At 44.2% G+C, this 19,901-nt stretch overlaps 1 protein-coding gene across 1 annotated transcript in view; it reads right to left on the bottom strand.

The window, feature by feature from the left end:
- The window catches only part of CSGALNACT2 (chondroitin sulfate N-acetylgalactosaminyltransferase 2), a 67,890-nt gene that overhangs the window by 11,074 nt on the left and 36,915 nt on the right, over positions 1-19,901 (bottom strand). Inside the window, exons 4-6 of the mRNA XM_087701795.1 lie at positions 7,044-7,260; positions 2,071-2,172; positions 606-784 (exon numbers count right to left, since the gene is read on the bottom strand). Coding sequence (XP_087557921.1) covers positions 606-784; positions 2,071-2,172; positions 7,044-7,260 — 498 coding nt within the window. The remainder of the gene's footprint in view (positions 1-605; positions 785-2,070; positions 2,173-7,043; positions 7,261-19,901) is intronic.

Raw genomic sequence — 19,901 nt, forward strand, 5'->3', positions numbered from 1 at the left:
TTGGGAAGAATGCAGGAATGATCTAATGGTCTCCTGCAAACTCCCCTCCCCTTTCTCTCCTCTTTTATTTCCTCAGGGAGGGGCCATTCACCGTGTACCTGTGGCTTTACTCCTGAATCGACCCTTGTTCCTTAGCTATTCCCTTCATCTGGCAACTCTGCGCATGTGCACACTGGGAACAAGCTCCAGCTGTTCTTCTGCCCCACTTATGTCCGAGTCCGAAGGCAGCTGATAACTGTCAGATGGCCCTGGCCCCATCTCTGCCTCCGACACAGAGCCCTCGTCAGAGCCTTCCCCAGACTCCAGGACTGCCCCATGTTCCTCCCCAATTTCCTCACTGTCTGAGTCTGCCACCAGCTCCACTGGCCACTGGTGGGCCACAACACCAAGTTGACAGAGGGCCAGTGTATCCACAGGAAACCTCGTCAATTAAGAGGGTGGTAAAAGTTATTGATCATCTCTCTATGATTATCACCCTAATTTTATTATGTGGGTAAGAAACCTTACCAGGGGCCAAGGAAATTGGACCCTATCACAAGGATCTCAACGGGGACCATGTTGTCCCAACTCTTCTCCGTTCTCTTCAGGATATAAAGGGAACCTACCTGGTTCTGTATTCAGGCGACAGCTGTTCAGAAACTCAGCCGTGAAATAAATATCCACATCGCAGAAGAACATCAAGACTTCCCCTTTCTCCCAAGCTCGGGCACCCACATCCAGTCCTTGGCCACGGTTGAATTCCTCATTCAGAGAAACCAGAGTGTAGTTATGGAAGTCAGCCTCTCTAACAAGAGAAAGAATCAAGAGTTTGGGACAGTCAAGTTCTCGGTTTCACGGCCCATCCGCTCAACACAATACCCTGAAGGCCAACGAGTTCAGCCCAGCTCCATGTCTTACATTTCACCCTTACAGAGTTGCTATTGGAAAGAAGATCTGTGATGGGTTCCCTGCGAAGCAAAGTGGCTGACCAGACTCTCCTTGAAAGCCTCCAGTGATGGAGCAGCCACAATATCTGAAGTCATTAGATCAAGCTCAGTTCAAGAGATTTTTTTGATGGATGATTACTTGGTATAATTAATTTATTAATAAATTAATGAATTATAAATGAATAAATAATTGAGTCTCAGTGGCACAGTGGTTAGAGTGCAGTACTGCAGGCTACTTTTGCTGACTGCTGGCTGCCTGCAATTTGGCAGTTCAAATCTTGGCAGACTCAAGGTTGACTCAGCCTTCCATCCCACTGAGATGGGTAAAATGTGAACCCAGATTGTTGGGGGCAAGAGGCTGACTCTGTAAACTGCTTAGAGAGGCTGTAAAAGCACTGTGAAGCAGTATATAATTTTACAGTATCCTTCCCCTGGAGTGGAGAGGAAATGGAGATTTTGCAGTATCCTTCCCCTGGAGTGGGGAGGGAATGGGGATTTTGCAGTATCCTTCCCCTGGAGTGGGGAGAGAATGGGGATTTTGCAGTATCCTTCCCCTGGAGTGCAGAGGGAATGGAGATTTTGCAGTATCCCTCCCCTGGAGTGGGGAGGGAATGGGGATTTTGCAGTATCCTTCCCCTGGAGTGCAGAGGGAATGGAGATTTTGCAGTATACCTCCCCTGGAGTGGGGAGGGAATGGGGATTTTACGGTATCCTTCCCCTGGAATGGGGAGGGAATGGGGATTTTGCAGTATCCTTCCCCTGCCACACCCACCAAGCCACGCCAACAGAACTGGTAGTAAAAGTTTTTGAATCCCACCCCTGGTCCAAAGGCAGAACTGATCTCTCCGAACGAGGGGTTTTATTACGGGGGAGATTTTTGTGTGTGCCAGTGAAGCAGTGCATCCGTCTTAGAAACTGGGGGCTGTTTTATTTTGCATGGAAAAGGTGAGCAGGCCTCTTTCCAAGACCCACACAAACTCATTGTTTTCAAACTAGACGAAGGACGTGACTCCGTCCCTAAAATGAAACTAAAACGTATCACAAATCGTTTCAAGAGAATGTATCTGCAGGGGAGGGATTCAAACCACTTTCCACTTGTGGTTTCCTTCCGATCGTCACATTTGCATGACTCCTTGAGGCTCACCTCGCAACCGATTCTAAGATGCTTTTGACTTCGGAAAGCCCCTCCTGTCCAAAATACACCACGGTGAGATGAATCCGCTTGTCTTGATTAATGCAAACGTCCCTGGGAGCAAAAGAGAATATTAGTGAATCGGTAACTTCCAAGATCCAAGTATCTCCTCTACTGGCCAACAGGCGTTTTCAGAGTCAGAATTCTCCAAATGGATTGATCAGCCGAAATCTCGGAAAGATCTAATCTCACTAGGGCTGTTCACAAATCATCTGAGCTACCCATGTTGGTTTCATTATGAATACACTTTGATTAAAAAAACAGCTAGATTTCTTAAAAGGTTCGGCCTGGCCATAATTGACTGGCAATTGGACTCAGGGGTTGCCACAAAAAAAAGGGAGCCAAGCTGTTCTCCAAAGCACCTGAAGGCAGGACAAGAAGCAATGGGTGAAAACTCATCAAGGAAAGAAGCAACCTAGAACTAAGGAGAAATTTCCTGACAATCAGAGCAGTTAATCAATGGAACAACTTGCCTTCAGAGGTTGTGAATGCTCCAACACTGGACGGTTTTAAGAAGATTGGATAACCATTGGTCTGAAATCCTTCAGGGTTTCCTTCCTAAGCAGGAGGTTGGACTAGAAGACCTCTAAGATCCCTTCCAACTCTGTTATTCGATTCTATTCATTTTCCAGGGAAAGTTTTTCCTGAGAATTATTGTCTAATTAATTAAGTACTATGATTCAACGATACAAAAACTGCATACCTTGGGATCTTCCAAGATCAGATGGAGTTGGATTTTATTTATATATTTACTTACTTATTTTACTTACCGTGTTTTTCACTCCATAAGACATGCTTTTTTGTCTCCCAAAAGTGGGTGGGAAAGATCTGTGCGTCTTATGGAGTGGATATTGCCGAAGCCCATCCGCTGTTCCCCACCCTTTGGGCATTTTTGGCCTCCATTTGTCCCATTTTTGGCTTCCAAAAATGAGATGCATGAATGCCAAAAACTGAATGCGTGAAGGCGAAAAACAGGATGCGCAGATGCCGAAAATAGGCAACGCAGAGGCCAAAAACTGGGCGCACAGAGGCCAAAAACTGGGCATGGGGAGGCCAAAAATGGGATGCGTGGAGGTAAAAGACAGGGAACATGGAGGCTGAAAGCAGGGTGTGGAGGCAGAAAATGGGATGCGTGGAAGCCAAAAATGATGCATGTGTAGGCCAAAAAATACAGTACTTATTTGTGGATGAACAGATGGATTGCAGCAGAGCAGGGATTAAAGTGCTGAGTAATTTAGAGGAAACGATATAGCAGAATCATGGGAGAAACAAAGATATGATTGCCATCTTCTTATCCTTATCTATTAAATGTGGGGTCGGAAGTTTTATCTTAAGATTAAGTCTGATGCAGCAAGTTCAGTTCCTGGATTTGTTTTTAACAGAAGTAGGCTGTGTATTCTTTGGGTTTTTTTTTCCATTTAAAGGGAACCTGATGTATTCCATTTAAACAGAATTAGCATTAATTTAGAACAACAGAGTTGGAAGGGACCTTGGAGGTCTTCTAGTCCAAACCCCTGAAGCAGGAAACCCTACACGATTTTGGACAAATTGTTGTCCAATATCTTCTTAAAAACTTCCAGTGTTGGAATACTAGTTAATTGTTCTAACTCTTAGGAAATTTCTCCTTAGTTCTAAGTTGCTTCTCTCCTTGATTAATTTCCACCCATTGCTTCTTGTTCTACCCTCAGGTGCTTTGGAGAATAGTTTGACCCCCTCTTCTTTGTGGCAGCCCCTGAGATGTTGGAACATTGCTATCATGTCTTCCCTAGTCCTTCTTTTAATCAAACTAGACATACCCAGTTCCAGCAACCGTTCTTCATATATTTTAGCCTCCAGTCCCCTAATCCTCTTTACTGGTCTTCTCTGCACTCTTTCTAGAGTTTCTACATCTTTTTTACATCCTGGTGAACAAAACTAGATGCAGTATTCCAAGTATGGCCTTTCCAAGGCATTATAAAGTGGTATTAACACTTCACGTGATCTTGATTCTATCCCTCTGTTAATGCAGCCTAGAACTGTGCTTGCAAAAGACTGCCTGGTATTGTAAGAAACCCACAGGTTTGTTCCATGGAGTATGAAGTGTGAAATATTAGTCAAAGATTCATTTTTGGATTTTATATTGTTATTCTGAAACTTCAAGTAGGTGATGCCAGTGTTGTGACCCACCGGTGGCCAGCGGAGCTGGCAGCAGAGTCAGGCAATGAGGAGGTTGGGGAGGAATATGGGCCAGTCTTGTGGGCTGAGGAAAGCTCAGACAAGGGCTCTGTGTCAGAGGCAGAGGAACAGCTGGAGCCTGTTCCCAGTGTGCACATGTGCAGAGCTGCCAGGAGACAAGAACAACTAAGAAAGCAGGGTCGACTTAGGAGTAAAGCCACACCTTGGAGGTGATTAGCCACTCCCATAGGAAACAAAAGAGGAGTGAATGGGAAGGGGGCTTTTGCAGGAAACAATTTATTCATTCGTTTCAAGAGTGGAAAGTTCTGTTTGTGATTATAAGAGGCTCTGTGCCAAGTTTTGCCTTGCCCTGCATTTGGAAACTAGTTATCTGGCAGCTCTCCCAACAAGATAAGATTCGTGTTTATAAATATTCCTCAGAAAGACTGTTTGCTAAGCCTTTCTGACTGTTAATGAAAGAAATTCACAGTCATGTAAATAAAAGGGCTTTTGCAGAGGCCCTGCTTCTTGCTTTTTAAGGAAGCCTAGGTCAGAACAGCCAATACGATGCAGAGGATAGTTTTAGCAACAGCCCAGTGGTGAATTAATTCAGGATTTTAGTATCTCAATAATATATACATGCTAATTCCCTTCAAATGTTAGTATGCCATAGTTTTGAAATAGAATCAGTTATACTTTTGAGGGTTTTAGCATTTAGCGATCGTATTTACATTCTGCTCTTGTTTATTTTATGTAGCTATGTCATTTGTTGAAAGCATTTCCTTTGGTTTTCATCTGAATCTCATCGTTTCCCATGAAACTGAAACAAGATCTAATCTATTATCGTAACAAATGACAGCATCCGGGGTCTATTGATGGGAGTAGATTAACAAAGGTCAATTCTCAACCAACTATTTTTGCATTCAGAATTACTAAATACAAAAACACCGTTTGTGCTGCCTCTATCAATGCTGATTTCTTGCAGTCACCCCATGTCCATGGCTGATTTAACGATCTTTTTTCTAGCAGTTAAGTGAACGCCAAAGGTGCTAAGTGAACGCATTGCCCATGATTGGTACAGTAGAAAATTGTGATTTTCTGGCAAAAAACTGTCAGAAACTGTGGTCATGCGACCCCTTAAATGGCCATAATTGCGGGCTGGTTGCTAAGCACCCAAAATGCAATCACTTGACTACAGAGCCGCAAAGGAACCAGTCATAAATTGAGGGCTACCATATTTCCCCCAAAATAAGACTGGGTCTTATATTAATTTTTGCTCCTAAAGATGCATTAGGGTAGTGTTGGTGAACATGAGTTGGTGAACATGAGGGAGCCAGGCGGCTGCTCTTCCGGATTCCGGCATGCGCATGCGCACCAGCCTCCTAGTCTTCCGGTTTCTAGCTCGCATGTCCAGCTGGTCTTCATGCGTGTGGGAGCACCAGAAACCAGAAGAGCAGCAGCCCAGTTGCATGCGCTGGAAGACCAGGTGCCGGTGCGCATTCGTGCCGGAAACTGGAAGATCATCTTCCTGGCGCACGGATGCGCACTGAACGGCTGCTTTTCCTTTAACCGGCGCACCTGTGCACGTGAAAACCAGCAGGCTGATGCCCTGGAAGAGCAACGGGTGATGGCTCACGTGCCCGAAGAGATGGCTCTGCGTGCCACTTCTGGCACACGTGGCATAGGTTCACCATCACGGTATTAGGGCTCATTTTCCAGTTAGGTCTTGTTTTCATGGAAATATGGTACTAAAATGCATCTGTCTGGCTGACGATCTTAACGGAGGGTTATTTTGGCGTAGGGCTTATATTATGAGCATCCTAAAAAAATCATGCTAGGGCTCATTTTCCTTATATTTTCGGGGAAACACGGCACCTGTACTACTACTATGCTTTCTCCAATTCAAGGCCTATAAATCTCAACCTGAAAGAATTTTTATTTTTCTCGCCGTCTTTATTTTTTAACCTCTTCTGTGGATAGCTTTTAGATGTCCTATGGCATTACTCTCTTGTTTGGAAGTATTATTGCAGGAAAGCGGTGCAGAGAATGCTGAGGACAGCAGAAAAGATTACTGGCAGTTCACTCCCTTCTATCCAGGATACGGCATATAAGCAATACTTAAGTAGGGTCTGTAATATCATCAAGGATGCTACAAATCCTCTACATGATGTGTTTTCTGTGTTACCTCTTAGGAGGGGGCTTTGTGGTACCCGAAACAGAACATCCAAATTCAGTCAGTTTTGCTCCATATAAAGGAGAGGAGAGGAGAGGAGAATAGAATAGAATAGAATAGAATAGAATAGAATTCTTTATTGGACAAGTGTGATTGGACACACAAGGAATTTGTCTTTGGTGCATAGGCTCTCAGTGTACATAATATCAACCATGTAAACGCTGAAGTTTCCTCTTTCTGCTATGTATTCAAAGTGGACTGTGGGTATATGTGTATATGTGTATATGTATGTGTCTGTCTGTCTGTCTGTCTGTCTGTCTGTCTGTCTGTCTATCTATCTATCTATCTATCTATCAATCTCTATCTCTCTATCTGGGTGTAAGTGGGTGTAAGTGTGTGTGTGTGTGTACACATATAAACATGCATACATGCATACATATATCATATATCATATGTATATGTGTACTATGTATGTGTATGGGTAGCCATATTATTTCTTTGGAGAGCAGGCAACAGAATTTGATTTTTAATGTGTGCTCACAGTAAAAAAAAAAACATGATAATAAAGGTTACCTTATCTTATCTCTTAGGAACTTACTTGAAATTTTGCATGAATTGGGCAAAAACCTCCGTCCTTCCCGCTAGAGGAACTATGATATTGATCATCGACCGGGAGATGTCCACCGTCTCTGTCTTCACTTTCATGAGAGGACCAAACGGACGAAACAGCGAAACGTGTCGGTATTCCATTTCGTCTGCTTTCTTGTAGAATAATTCATACTGGGAGCCTTTGTCTCTCTCCGTGCGGTAATAACCTGGTGGAAAATACAAAAGATGGAATCAACTCAGTCATAGCTTTTACAGGCAGCAAGAAAAGGCTGTGAAACACATCCTGGTGCATTTCCTAAGGAAATTTGTCTTGGACTCAATGCTACATTTAATCCTCAACTTACAACCATTTGTGGTGGCGCGGTGGTTAGAGTGAAGTACTGCAGGCTACTTCTGCTGACTGCCAGTTGTCTGCAATTTGGCAGTTCAAATCTCACCAGCTCAAGGTTGACTCAGCCTTCCATCCTTCCGAGGTGGGTAATATGGGGACCCAAATTGTTGGGGGTAAGAGGCTGACTCTGTAAATCGCTTAGAGAGGGCTGTAAAGCACTGTGAAGCGGTATATAAGTCTAAGTGCTATTGCTATTTGTTTAGTGGCTGTTTAACAGTTAAAATGGCACTGAAAAAATGACTTATGACCGCTTTTTTTGTATTTATGACTGTTGCAGCCTCCCCATGGTCAAATTGGTACGCTTCGCAAGTGGCTCATATTTATGACGGCTGCAATGTACCTGGGGTCACCAGATCCCCTTTTGCGACCTTCTGACAAGTAAAGTCAACTGGGAAGCCAGATTCATTTAGTGTTCTGACCGAGGCCTCCCAATAGCATGAAACGAACTCCTTATCACAACAAAAAAAACCTTTTATTAATTGACTGTGAATTCTGCTCATTCACATTCAGGAAAGTTTTTCAAGGGAAGATTTACAGTCACAGACCTTATCTGGCCTGGAGAGCTGCCAGGCCGATATCTGCAAAACTTGGCAAGGAGTCTTGGAGAGTCACAAACCAATTAAGCGAACTAATTGTCTCCTGCAAACTCCACTCCCCTCTCGCTCCTCTTTTATTCCCTATGGGAGGGGCCATTCAACATCCACCTGTAGCCTTACTTCTGAGTCAACCCCTGTTCTTTGTCTGGCAACTCTGTGCATTCGCACACTAGGAACAGGCTCCAGCTGTTCGTCTGCCTCACTGATGTCTGACTCTGAAGGCAGCTGATAACTGGCATACGGCTCTGGCCCCATCTCTGCCTCCAACACAGAGCCCTCGTCAGAGCCTTCCCCAAACTCCAAGACTGGCCCATGTTCCTCCTCCTCACTGTCCAAACCCCCTGACAACTCTGCTGTCCGCTGGCGGGCCACAACACTTAGCAACCTTTCAACACTGCAAAGATTCACTTAACAACGATGGCAAGAAAGGTCGTAAAATGGGGTAAAACTCAACAACTGTCTTACTTGGCAATGGAAATGTTGACTTCAGTTGTCATTGTAAGTTGAGAACTCTCTATATGCATGAACCCCCTCAACAACTAGCCAACCAATGATGGTTTTAAACATTTGCAAATTAGCGTGACCTATCATTCATACATTAAACTCAGAATTTATAAAGACTTGGCTTAGAATCCAGCCAGGTCCATATTTTAAAAACTGCCTTAAAACATTAAACAAAAAATGGAAACGGAACCAAAAGAAATATGTCATTCATACATACAAGGATGTCAACTGTTTCAAGGTCTTTATCCAACTGAGCCAACTTTTTGGTCAAATCTTACTTCCAGCTAAAGTAGGTGAGATATGATTGCAACTCTTGCAACATCAGTATTAAGGGAAAAGGTTTTTTTCTCCTTTTCCAAAAACATGAGTCTCCCGCTGTAAATTCTGGTATGCAAAAATAACAGTCCAGGAAGGAAAGTTCAAAATGAGATCATCTGGCACATATTTTTCAATGGGTAATTTATGGAACGATTTTGGGCGATTTTTAGAGAAACAGGAATGACTTGAGTCAGCTTGTCTTAAGTTACATATTCGTTCTTTCATCGAAAACAACATTTCTACCAACCAGTTTATAAAATTATGTGGCTGCATTATCTATATTAACAAACATTAAAGAAAAAGAACAACAAGAAGAATAAGAATAAGGGGAAGGGGAGGGGCAGGGGGTGGGGGAGGGGAGGGGGACTGGGGAGGAAGAGGAGTCATCTTAAGTTGCACATGTTTTTTCATCGAAAGCAACATTTCTACCAACCAGTTTATAAAATTCTGTGCCTGCTACTGCATTATCTATATTAACAAATATTTAAAAAGGAGGAGGAGGAGGAGGAGGAGGAGGAGGAAGAGGAGGAGGAAGAGGAGGATGGAGGAGGAGACAAAGAAGAAGAAGGAGGAGGAGGAGGAGGAGGAGGAGGAGGAGGAGGAGGAGGAGGAATCTTAAATTGCACATTTGTTCTTTCATCGAAAGCAACATTTCTACCAACCAGTTTATAAAATTCTGTGCCTGCCACTGCATTATCTATATTAACAAACATTTAAAAAGGAGGAGAAGGAGGAGGAGATAAAGGAGGAGGAGTGGAAAGGGGGGGAGGAGGAGGAGGAGGAGGAGGAGGAGGAGAAGGAGAAGGAAAAGGAGGATGAGAAGGAGGAGGAGGAGGAGGAGGAGGAGGAGGAGGAGGAGGAGAAGAAGAAGAAGAAGAAAGAAGAAGAAGAAGAAGAAGAAGAAGAAGAAGAGAAAGAAGAAGAGGAGTTTATTGATAGAGAAGGATCCTGTCTAAGTTAATTATTGCCAAACTTTACAATAAGCTTCCCAGTCGAGCCAATAAATGTATTTTGCTAGACTGAAAACCAAACTATTAGCCTTCCTATTATCTCCTTTGTAAGATCATCTATAATGGGTTTCTGAAAGGGATGCATTGCACAATGAATTTTTAAACTATCTACTAGAAGAATGTGAATCATGTATGATTTAGGTCAGAGTTAACCCCAAGCCTTCTGGGCTGGCAGCCCAGAGCAGGGGGCCGGGGGGGGGGGGAAACGGGGGATGATTTTGTGGAAGGGGCAAGCGATTTAAGCCCGCAACAACGTTCGCGTGAGTGGGGCCGTGTATGCACACGCATTGGCAGGCCCCTCACATGACTCAGTGGCATTTAAGGGCAGTGGGCTGTGGCCCACAGGTTGGGGAGCTCTGATTTAGCTGGAAGGTTGCTTAAAAATGGCCCATTTGTTTTTGTCCTTCCCAGCCTCCAAGAGCACTTTGTAGGCCCCCCAAACCCTTTGCACATCCATTTTTGCGAAGGGGGCAGGGTGTCGGGAAGCCAAAAATGCTGTATTCAGTGGATAAGACGCAACCAGATTTTCACCCTCTTTTGGGGGGGGGGGGGGAAGGTGTGTCTCATACTCTGAAAAATATGGTAACTTAATGCTTTTCTAACTTGGCAACTTTAAGATGTATGAACTTCAATTCCCAGAGATCCACATGGACAAAATCTTAGATATTCTATTAAGTGCAAGGAAGCATTACATAGATTTTAGATCCATGGGCTGTAGGATAGTTGGTCAGGCAGATTTGTAAAAATCTATGTTAGATGTTGGGTTGAGGAGGGCATGGAGCTTAAAACAAACTATCCTGTTTCCCTGAAAATAAGACTTCCCCTGATAAAAAGCCCAATCGGGCTTTTGAGAGCATGAGCTAAAATAAGCCCTCCCCCAAAAATAAGCCCTCCCGGAAAATATTGAAACACAGCAGCAGCCACGAGGTGTGTCAGATCCCTAAAAGTGATACTGCCATTCAATTGGGTGGAGGGGGGCCTTGGAGTCAATTTACAGACAACTGATGTTTTACAATTGGCTTCCTGGTGCTGAAATGCCTGAGATCCCATCATCTTTTTTGGGGTGTGTGTGTTTATGATGGCCATCTGGGACATTGCACTGTGTAACAGAAGATAGCCATGGGACTGTATGTTTATTTGGCTCTCAGGGCAGTTGATAAAGGAAACATCTTCACACTTGTGTATTGGCTGGAGTCTGCATTCTAACAAATGGGAGGGGTCTCTAATGCTTTAATTCTACTTGCATTGCCTAAGGGGATTCAGATGTTGCTTTGACTTTAATGGCTTCCATTCTTCTTAAAAAAAGGTTCCTTTTGAAATACTCCGTTTCAAGAGTCTTCACTTTCTTAAGTTAGGAGAGGAGCCCTTACAAGGTGACCACATTCACTACCACCTGCACCTCAAAAATAAGACCTCTCTGAAAATAAGGCCAAGTGCTTAGTTCGGGGGTCAAAAGAAAATCTATCTTATTTTGGGGGGAAACACGGTATGCTGAATTATATATAACATGAAAACCCATCACTCTTCAAATTTCTAGGTTCTATCATATCTCAAGACCTAACATCAAAAACCTCTTCAAAAAGGTACAATAAAGAATGTTCTTTCTCAGGAAGCTCAAACTGCCCAAAGAGCTGCTGATTCTGTTCTACAGAGAAATTATTGAGTCTGTCATCTGTACCTCCATAACTGTCTAGTTTGGCTCTGCAACTCAACAAGACAGACAATGACTTCAGAGGAGAATTAGAATTGGAAAAAAAATTGCTACTAGTCTGCCTTCCATTGAGGACCTGTATACTGCATGAGTCAGAACAAGGGCTGTGGAAGTATCTACAGACCCCTTACATCCTGGACATAAATTGTTTCAACTCCTACCCTCAAAACGATGCCACAGAGCACTGCATACCAGAACAGCTAGACACAAGGACAGTTTTTTCCCCTGAATGCCATCACTCTGCTAAACAAATAATTCCCTCACCACTGTTAAACCATTCACTAAGGCTGCATTACTATTCATCTTCTCATCGTTCCTATCACCCATCTCCTCCCACTTATGACTGTATGACTGTAATTTTGTTGCTTGTATCCTTACAATTTGATTATTGATATTGATTGTTTCCTGATTGCTTGTTCAGTAACCTATGACTATCACTAAGTGTTGTATCTTATGATTCTTCATGAATTTATTTATTTTTTAGGTAAACTGAGAGCATATGCACCAAAGACAAATTCCTTGTGTGTCCAATCACACTTGGCCAATAAATTATTCTATTCTATTCTATTCTACTTCCTATTCCATTCTATTTCCTATTCCTATTCCATTCCATTCTATTCTATTTCCTATTCCTAGTCTATTCCATTCTATTCTGATTCCATATTCTATTCTGATTCCATATTCTATTCTGATTCCATATTCTATTCTATTCTCTCATGCACACTGTGGAGGGTTTATCCTAAGTAAATGCAGTGTGGAGATCAAATTTAACCTCCAGCCTAGACAGGAATGCAACACATTCTGTGCGGTTTTAAAAGATGTATTTTATGATGCATCTTTTGAACAAGAGGGAAAATGAGTAACACAAAACAATGGATAATTGGAACCAGAATGAATTTAAGACTGGCAATGAACTTCAATTGGCTTTCAAATAAGCTGAGGGGTTTATTTGTTCTTGTTTTCCTAGGTTCAAGAATTTAAGTTTAGGAGGAAGAATTTTATGAAAGGTTCTTTCACATAAGCTAAATGTTCCCCTTGCACATATGTGCTAGTCATTCCCAACTCTAGAGGGCAGTGCTCATCTCCGTTTCTAAGCTAAAGAGCCAGCGCTGTCCGAAGACGTCTCCGTGGTCATACGGACGGCATGATTAAACACCAAAGGCGCACGGAACGCTGTTACTTTCCCACCAAAGGTGGTTCCTATTTTTCTACTTGCATTTTACCTGCTTTGGAACTGCTAGGTTGGCAGAAGCTGGGGCAAGTAACGTGAGCTCACTTCGTTATGTGGCGCTAGGGATTCAAACTGCCAAACTGCCGACCTTTCTGACCAACAAGCTCAGTGTCGTATCCGTGAACCACCACTTTTCACATACCAATATCAATTACTATTGAAAATGGATGAAATTCAAGTAATAATAGCAATACTCAAGACGCGGGAAGATGGATACTTAACTTCAACACACAAAGGGAAACAAAAATTGAGGTTTCTTTTTTTAAATTCCTTTAACTTCATTACAACAATAGATTTGTGGGGATTTCTCGTGATTTTGTTCCAGATGTTTTATTGTTTAATAAGTGGAACACACAGACAAACAGAGAGAGAGAGAGAGAGATGCAAGGGGCTGCATAATTCTCATTGCAGGGTGTATCTGATGTTAATCTTGGCATGTAAAACTTAATGCCAACTGGGCACCTTGAACCAGAATGATGAGGTTTCTAATCTCGCATGTAGAGTAAGCAGAAAATTAAATAAATTTTGGCAACAGTACTGAGACATGTCATTCCACTCCTTATCAAACTCTTCTTCTGTTCCTTCTTTGCAACCTTCAAGCTTTAACAAACATTTTCCCCCTTTTGTGTTACTCTGTTTAGTAAGCCCTCAAAAGCATTAGTTAGGATACAGGATAAAACCCCAAATTTAAGAAGAGAATCATTCTTTCTCCAAAGGGTTATGAATATCTGACCTTTGGGGCAATAGCGAATTTTTTTTTTTAACTATCAGTTCTGTGAGTGTGGCTTGGTAGGCTTGGTAGGGGAAGGATACTGCAAAATCTCCATTCCCACTGCACTCTGGGGCCAGCCAAGAAGTGACATTTGCCGGCTCTCCGAACTACTCAAAATTTCCGCTACTGGTTCTCCAGCACCTGTCAGAAACTGCTGGATTTCACCCCTGCTTTGGGGACATGGCCAAGTTCACAAAAGCCCTACTATCATTTAATTTCTTAAGAGGAATGAGGCATTCTAATGTCTTTAGTGCTGTGGTGAAATGCTACCAGTTCGGACCACTTCGGCCAAACCGACAGTAAAAAAAAATGATTTTTCGACGATCAGCTGTGATGCATGATTTATATTAGCTAGAAAGGAGGGTTTCCTGCTCTCTAGCTAATCTAAATCGCGTGGCACACAGCAGACTCCCCCCGCCCCTCGCTTATCTTTGCAGGTGTGCTCTGCGCATGCGAAGATCCTGCAAATGCGCGGAGATGGCGAATGTGAGCAAAGGGAGCATGTGCGTGCTCACATTGCTATTGAACCGGTAGCAACGGTAAGTGGATTTCACTCCTGCTTTAGTGCTTTAGCAAATCTAGTACGTTTCCCAAATTATCTTTTTCCCACAAGACCCTATTTATGAACTGCTGAGTATTTGGAGTGAGAGATGTGTGACTGGAGGATCCATATTGATTTTTTTGTTATTGACAGAAAGAGGGAGAGAGAGGGAGAAAGAAAGGGAGGGAAGGAGGGAGGGAGGGAGACAGAAAGGGGGAGAGGGAGGGAGAGAAAGAGAGGGAGGAAGAAAGAAAAGAAAGAAAGAAAGAAAGAAAGAAAGAAAGAAAGAGGAAGGGAAGTAAGAAGGTAAAGAGGAAAATGAATAAAATGAAGAAAGCATGGAATGAAGGGAGGAGGGGAGGAGGGAGGAAGTGAAAGAGAGAGGGAGAGAGAGAGAGAGAGAGAGAGAGAAAGAAAGAAAGAAAGAAAGAAAGAAAGAAAGAAAGAAAGAAAGAAAGAAAGAGGAAGGAAAGGTGGAAGGAAAGTAAGAAGGAGACAGGGAAAAATGGATGGATGGATGGAAGGAAGAAGGAAATGAGGAAGAAGGAAGGAAGGAAGGAAGGAAGGAAGGAAGGAAGGAAGGAAGAAAGAAAGAAAGAAAGAAAGAAAGAAAGAAAGAAAGAAAGAAAGAAAGAAAGAACCAGTAGCTTACTCTAGTGCAGTGTTTCTCAACCTTGGCAACTTGAAGATGTCCGGACTTCAACTCCCAGAATTCCCCAGCCAGCGAAAGCATTCGCTGGCTGGGGAATTCTGGGAGTTGAAGTCCGGACATCTTCAAGTTGCCAAGGTTGAGAAACACTGCTCTACTGGTTAAAGCACCTGACTAGAAGCCAGGAGACTGTGAGTTCTAGTCTCACCTTAGCCATGAAAGCAGCTAGGAGACTTTGGGCGAGTCCCTCTCTCTCTCAGTCCAAACCACCTCACAGGGTTGTTGTGGGAGAAAAACAGGAGGAGGAAGGTATGTTGGATATCTCAAGGACTGGCTGCCTTAAGTTATTTGTAAAAAAATAATAAAGGTGGGATACAAATGAATAAATAAAATTGGAATCCTATTCCATTAAGACCAAACTTTAATTGGTCTTGAACCTTGCTGTATTCTTCTGAATGATACATGGGCTGTCTCTGATCTCCCCAGTACTGCTACTCACCCAGACAGGGCCTGTAGTCCAAGCAGACAGAATTTAAAATTCAACCTCCACTAGCAATGTAGGAATTTTATTTCCTCCAATTAAATTTACTGTAAAGCTTGAGAGAATCATTTCAGCAATGATGTCAATGCAACTCAAATCCTTGGAAGGGTTGAAAAGCTGAAGCCAATCTTTGCTTGGGGTTATTGGATTTTTTGAGCATGATGCACCCTGTTCTTTAAGAAAACATTAAGAAAACTAAGATCATGGCATCCAGCCCTTTCAATTCCTGGCAAATAGATGGGGAAGATGGGAAGAGCATGGAAGTAATGACAGATTTTATTTTCCTGGGCTCCAAGATCACCACAGATGGGGACTGCAGCCAAGAAATTAAAAGACGCTTGCTCCTGGGGAGGAAAGTTATAGAAAATCTAGAAAGCATCCTCAAAAGCAGAGACATCACCCTGCCAACAAAAGTGCATATAGTCAAGGCTTTGATTTTCCCAATTGCAATGTATGGCTGTGGAGGTTGGACCATAAGGAAGGCTGAGTGCCAAAGAAAGGAGGCCTTTGAACCTATGGTACTGGAGAAGATTCCTGTGAGTCCCTTGGACTGCAAGGCGATCAAAGCGGTCAGTCCTAGAGGAGAGCAACCCTTATTGCTTTTTTAGAAGGTCAGATCCTGAATATGAAACACAAATACTTTGGCCACCTAATGAGAAGGAAGGACTCACTGGAGAAGAGTCTCGTGCTGGGAACGTTGGAGGGCAGAGAATGAGGTGGCTGGATGGAGTCACCGAAGCAGTAGGCGTGAGATTAAATGGACTCCAGAGGTCCATTTAGAGGACAGGAAGGCCTAGAGCAGTGATGGCGAACCAAGGTGCTGCCCTATCAGCTGGCCAGCGCGCATGCGTGTGCTGGCCAGCTAAGTTCACCCTTTTTCAAAGCCACTTTTCACCCTCCCCAGGCTCCAGAGGCTTTATAGGAGGGTGGGGAGGGTGAAAAGAGCCTCTCCCCCCTCCCCGGAGGCTTCATGAGCTTCCCTGAAGCCTCCGGAGCGCAAAAAGCCAGCCCTATGGGCAAACCGGAAGTTCAGGAACAGACTTCCAGTTTACTCAGAGGGTCATTTTTACTGCTCTGAAGGCTTCAGGGAAGCCTCCTGAAGGTCCCTGAATCCTTCGGAGCGCTCAAAATGACCCTCGAAGCAAACCAGAAGTGACTTCCGCTTTGCTCTGAGGGTCGTTTTGACTGCTCCGGAGGCTTCAGAAAAGCCTCCTGAAGGTCCCTGAAGCTTCCGGAGGACTTCCGGGAGGGCAGGGGAGGCTATTTTCGCCCTCCCCAGCCTCCTATAAAGCATCTGGAGCCTGGGGAGGGCAAAAAAAGCATGCAAAAAATGGGGGGAGTGCCTGTAGTGCATGCATGCGCACTGGGGGGTTGCGCATTGCATTATGGGTGCGGCACGCCCGCACACGACCTCCCCTGCACTCCCCCCACTTATGGCACGCGAGCCAAAAAAGCTTCGCCATGGGTGGCCTAGAGGAACATTGTTCATGGGATCGTGATGGGTCGGACATGACTTCGCGACTAACAACAACAACAACACGCTGCTCCTAAAGTTTAAATCGTTGGCATTGGCATTAAAATACACAGCAGATTGGTCAAAAATAGTTACTTTGTGGGGAACATCTAACCTTGTAGCTAACTGTAACCAGGAACAGGGAATTTCCTGTTTTACCTGAAATAAGTCAGTAGTGCTTCAACTTAATTACAAAACGCCAAACAATTCATCCTGTTGAAATCTAAAAAGGAGAAGAGAGAAGTACCCGTTGACCCACAAACCATCTCAAACAAGCTGACCAAAATGGTTTTTAAAGGGGCCCCCGTTTCTTCACCAAACTAAAAAAAACGACAAAGGAAGGAAGGTTGGGGTTTACAAAAGGAAGCAGTAAGCTCCAAAAATTTACTGCCTGAACTGCTTTCCCCACAAGGATTGCGGAATGATTCAACAATACCTATAAACTCCAGAGTCTGCAAACATCTGGCTTCGGCTAGTTTTCAGTTTAAGGCTTTTTGCAATAGGAAATTACGCTAGGAAGACAAAGTCAGAACGCAACAGACATATATTTCATGGGTATTCAGGAGTGCAACTCATGCATGAAAATGTTGTAATTCTGAGGGGAGGTATTCAGAGTGGAGTATGAATCTCAACCAGCATTTTAAACAACTGCAGGTATTTATTTATTACCAGGGAGCTACGGGGGAACTGATCTCACATCTTGGAAACATCCCAATGCAATCTCCACCATAAACATTTTTAGTGAGCCAATAAAATCAGGTTTTATGGGTGTGTTTTGGAATTCAAATGGGACCCAGAAGAGAATTTCTCAGTTCTGCTGTCTGAAGTTCTAGTGATCAAGTGTAGCTATCACTAAGACCGTGATTGTGAAACTATGTCACACGTGCTACAGGTGGCACGCAGAGCCCTTTCTGAGAGCATGCCAACCATCATCCCAGCCCAGCTCCATTTCATTTCATTTTCCTTTATTTGTATGCCGCCCTTTTCCCTGGGGGGACTCAGGGCGGCTCACAATTCAAAAAGGGAGGGGGGGGGAAGAAAAACAGTATTCCAATATGGAAACAATACAACATATTAAAAGAGAGCACAACAGTCACACAATTCGGGTGGGGTTGGAATCTTAACCCCAGGCCAGCCGGGACAGCCAGATCTTCAAAGCGGCGCGGAAGGATTGGAGGGTGGTGAGGGTCCGAATCTCCACGGGGAGTTCGTTCCAGAGGGTCGGAGCAGCCACCGAGAAGGCTCTCCTCCGGGTAGTTGCCAGTTTGCACTGGCTAGTAGATGGAATTCGGAGGAGGCCTAATCGATGCGATCGTATCGGTCTAGTGGAGGTAATCGGCAGTAGGCGGTCTCTCAAATACCCAGGCCCACTACCATGAAGGGCTTTATAGGTGATAAGTAGCACCTTGAAGCGCACACGGAGATCGACAGGCAGCCAGTGCAGCTCGCGGAGGATAGGTGTAACGTGGGTGAAGCGAGGTGCACCCACAATCACTCGCGCGGCCGCATTCTGGACTAGCTGAAGTCGCCGAATGCTCTTCAAGGGCAGCCCCATGTAGAGCACATTGCAGTATTCCAGCCTAGAGGTCACAAGGGCACGAGTGACTGTTGTGAGGGCCTCCCGGTTCAGGTAGGGACGCAACTGGTGTACCAGGCGAACCTGGGCAAATGCCCCCCTGGTCACAGCTGACAAATGATGTTCGAAGGTCAGCTGTGGGTCCAGGACTCCCAAGTTGCGAAGCCTGTCCACCGCACATGTGCGCGCACCTCCCACCGGCCAGCTGGTCTTCGTGTCACTGCCACGCATGTGAGGGGCAGGGGTCATGTGGGGGATGCCCGTGTGCATGCATGGGGGATGGGGCACATGTGCGGGGCACTCGTATTGCATTTTGCGACCTTGCGCAGCCCTGCTTCATGTTTTGGCTTCCAGGTTGGTGCAGGGGGCCTTCCAGGCCCAAAATGAGGCACGGTGGGGCGTGTGCTCCCTCCCGCACTTCGTTTTCAGCCTGGAAAGCCTCCTGCACCAACCTGGAAGCCAAAAATGGGAGAAGATGGGCAGGGTGCATGTGCGGGGCAGCAGGGGGGAGGCACGTGCGAATTGCATTATGTGAGTGCGTGCACACACACATTGTCACACGTATGTGTGCACACTTTAGATATGTGATGACAAAAAGGTTAGCCATCACTGCACTCAGAGGTCTATGGGGATTCTCAATCATCCAGGTCGTGATTGTCCCAAAGGTGATTTTTTTTCCCCAAAAGGCAGCTGGACTTTCTTGGGGGCGTTTTTTCATCTTTGAAAATGTTTCACTTCTCATCCGAGAAGCTTCTTTGGTTCATGAAAAAAACAAAGACTCTGGAAAAAGTGCAAAGAAGAAGCAACTAAGATGATTAAAGACCTGGAGACTAAAACATATGAAGAATAGTTGCAGGATTTGGGTTTGGCTCATCTAGAGAAAAGAAGGACTACTGGGGAGAGGACGGGGACATGATAGAAGTCCTCCAATATTTGAGGGACTGCCAGAAAGAGGAGTGGGTCAAATTATTCTCCAATGCACCTGGAGGCAGGATAAGAAGCAATGGATGGAAAATAATCAAAGAGGGAAGCAACCTGGAACTAAGGAGAAACTTCCTAACAGTGAGTACAATTAACCAATGGAACAGCTTGCAACCGGAAGGTGTGGGTGCTCCAACACTGTGGGTTTTTAAGAAGAGACTGGACAGCCACTTGTCTGAAATGATATAGGATCTGCTGCTTGAGCAGGAGGGCTGGACAGGAGGAACTCCAAGGTTCCTTCCAGCTCTATTCTGATTTGTCTTCTTGGAAAAAAAATCACCTTTGGGATTACCACTTATAAGCTTCTTAGAAACCAGAAAAACCAACTGGTTAAACTGTTTCCCATCTCTCTTATGTATTGGTCTTGAATAGTTGTCTTCTTTTTCCATGTATTTCCTATATTAGCTTTAAAACGCCACAACAAGCTAAGAAAATCCAATTTATTCATGGGTCTCGGGCAACTCAAAAACATTAAAAGCATTAGAATTCACTGACTATTAACATGAATCACTG

This window comes from Thamnophis sirtalis, unplaced genomic scaffold (genome assembly GCF_051295495.1).
Source record: "Thamnophis sirtalis isolate CommonGarterSnake01/CBP01778 unplaced genomic scaffold, rThaSir2_p1.2 scaffold_15, whole genome shotgun sequence".
In the NCBI taxonomy this organism is placed as follows: Eukaryota; Metazoa; Chordata; class Lepidosauria; order Squamata; family Natricidae; genus Thamnophis; species Thamnophis sirtalis.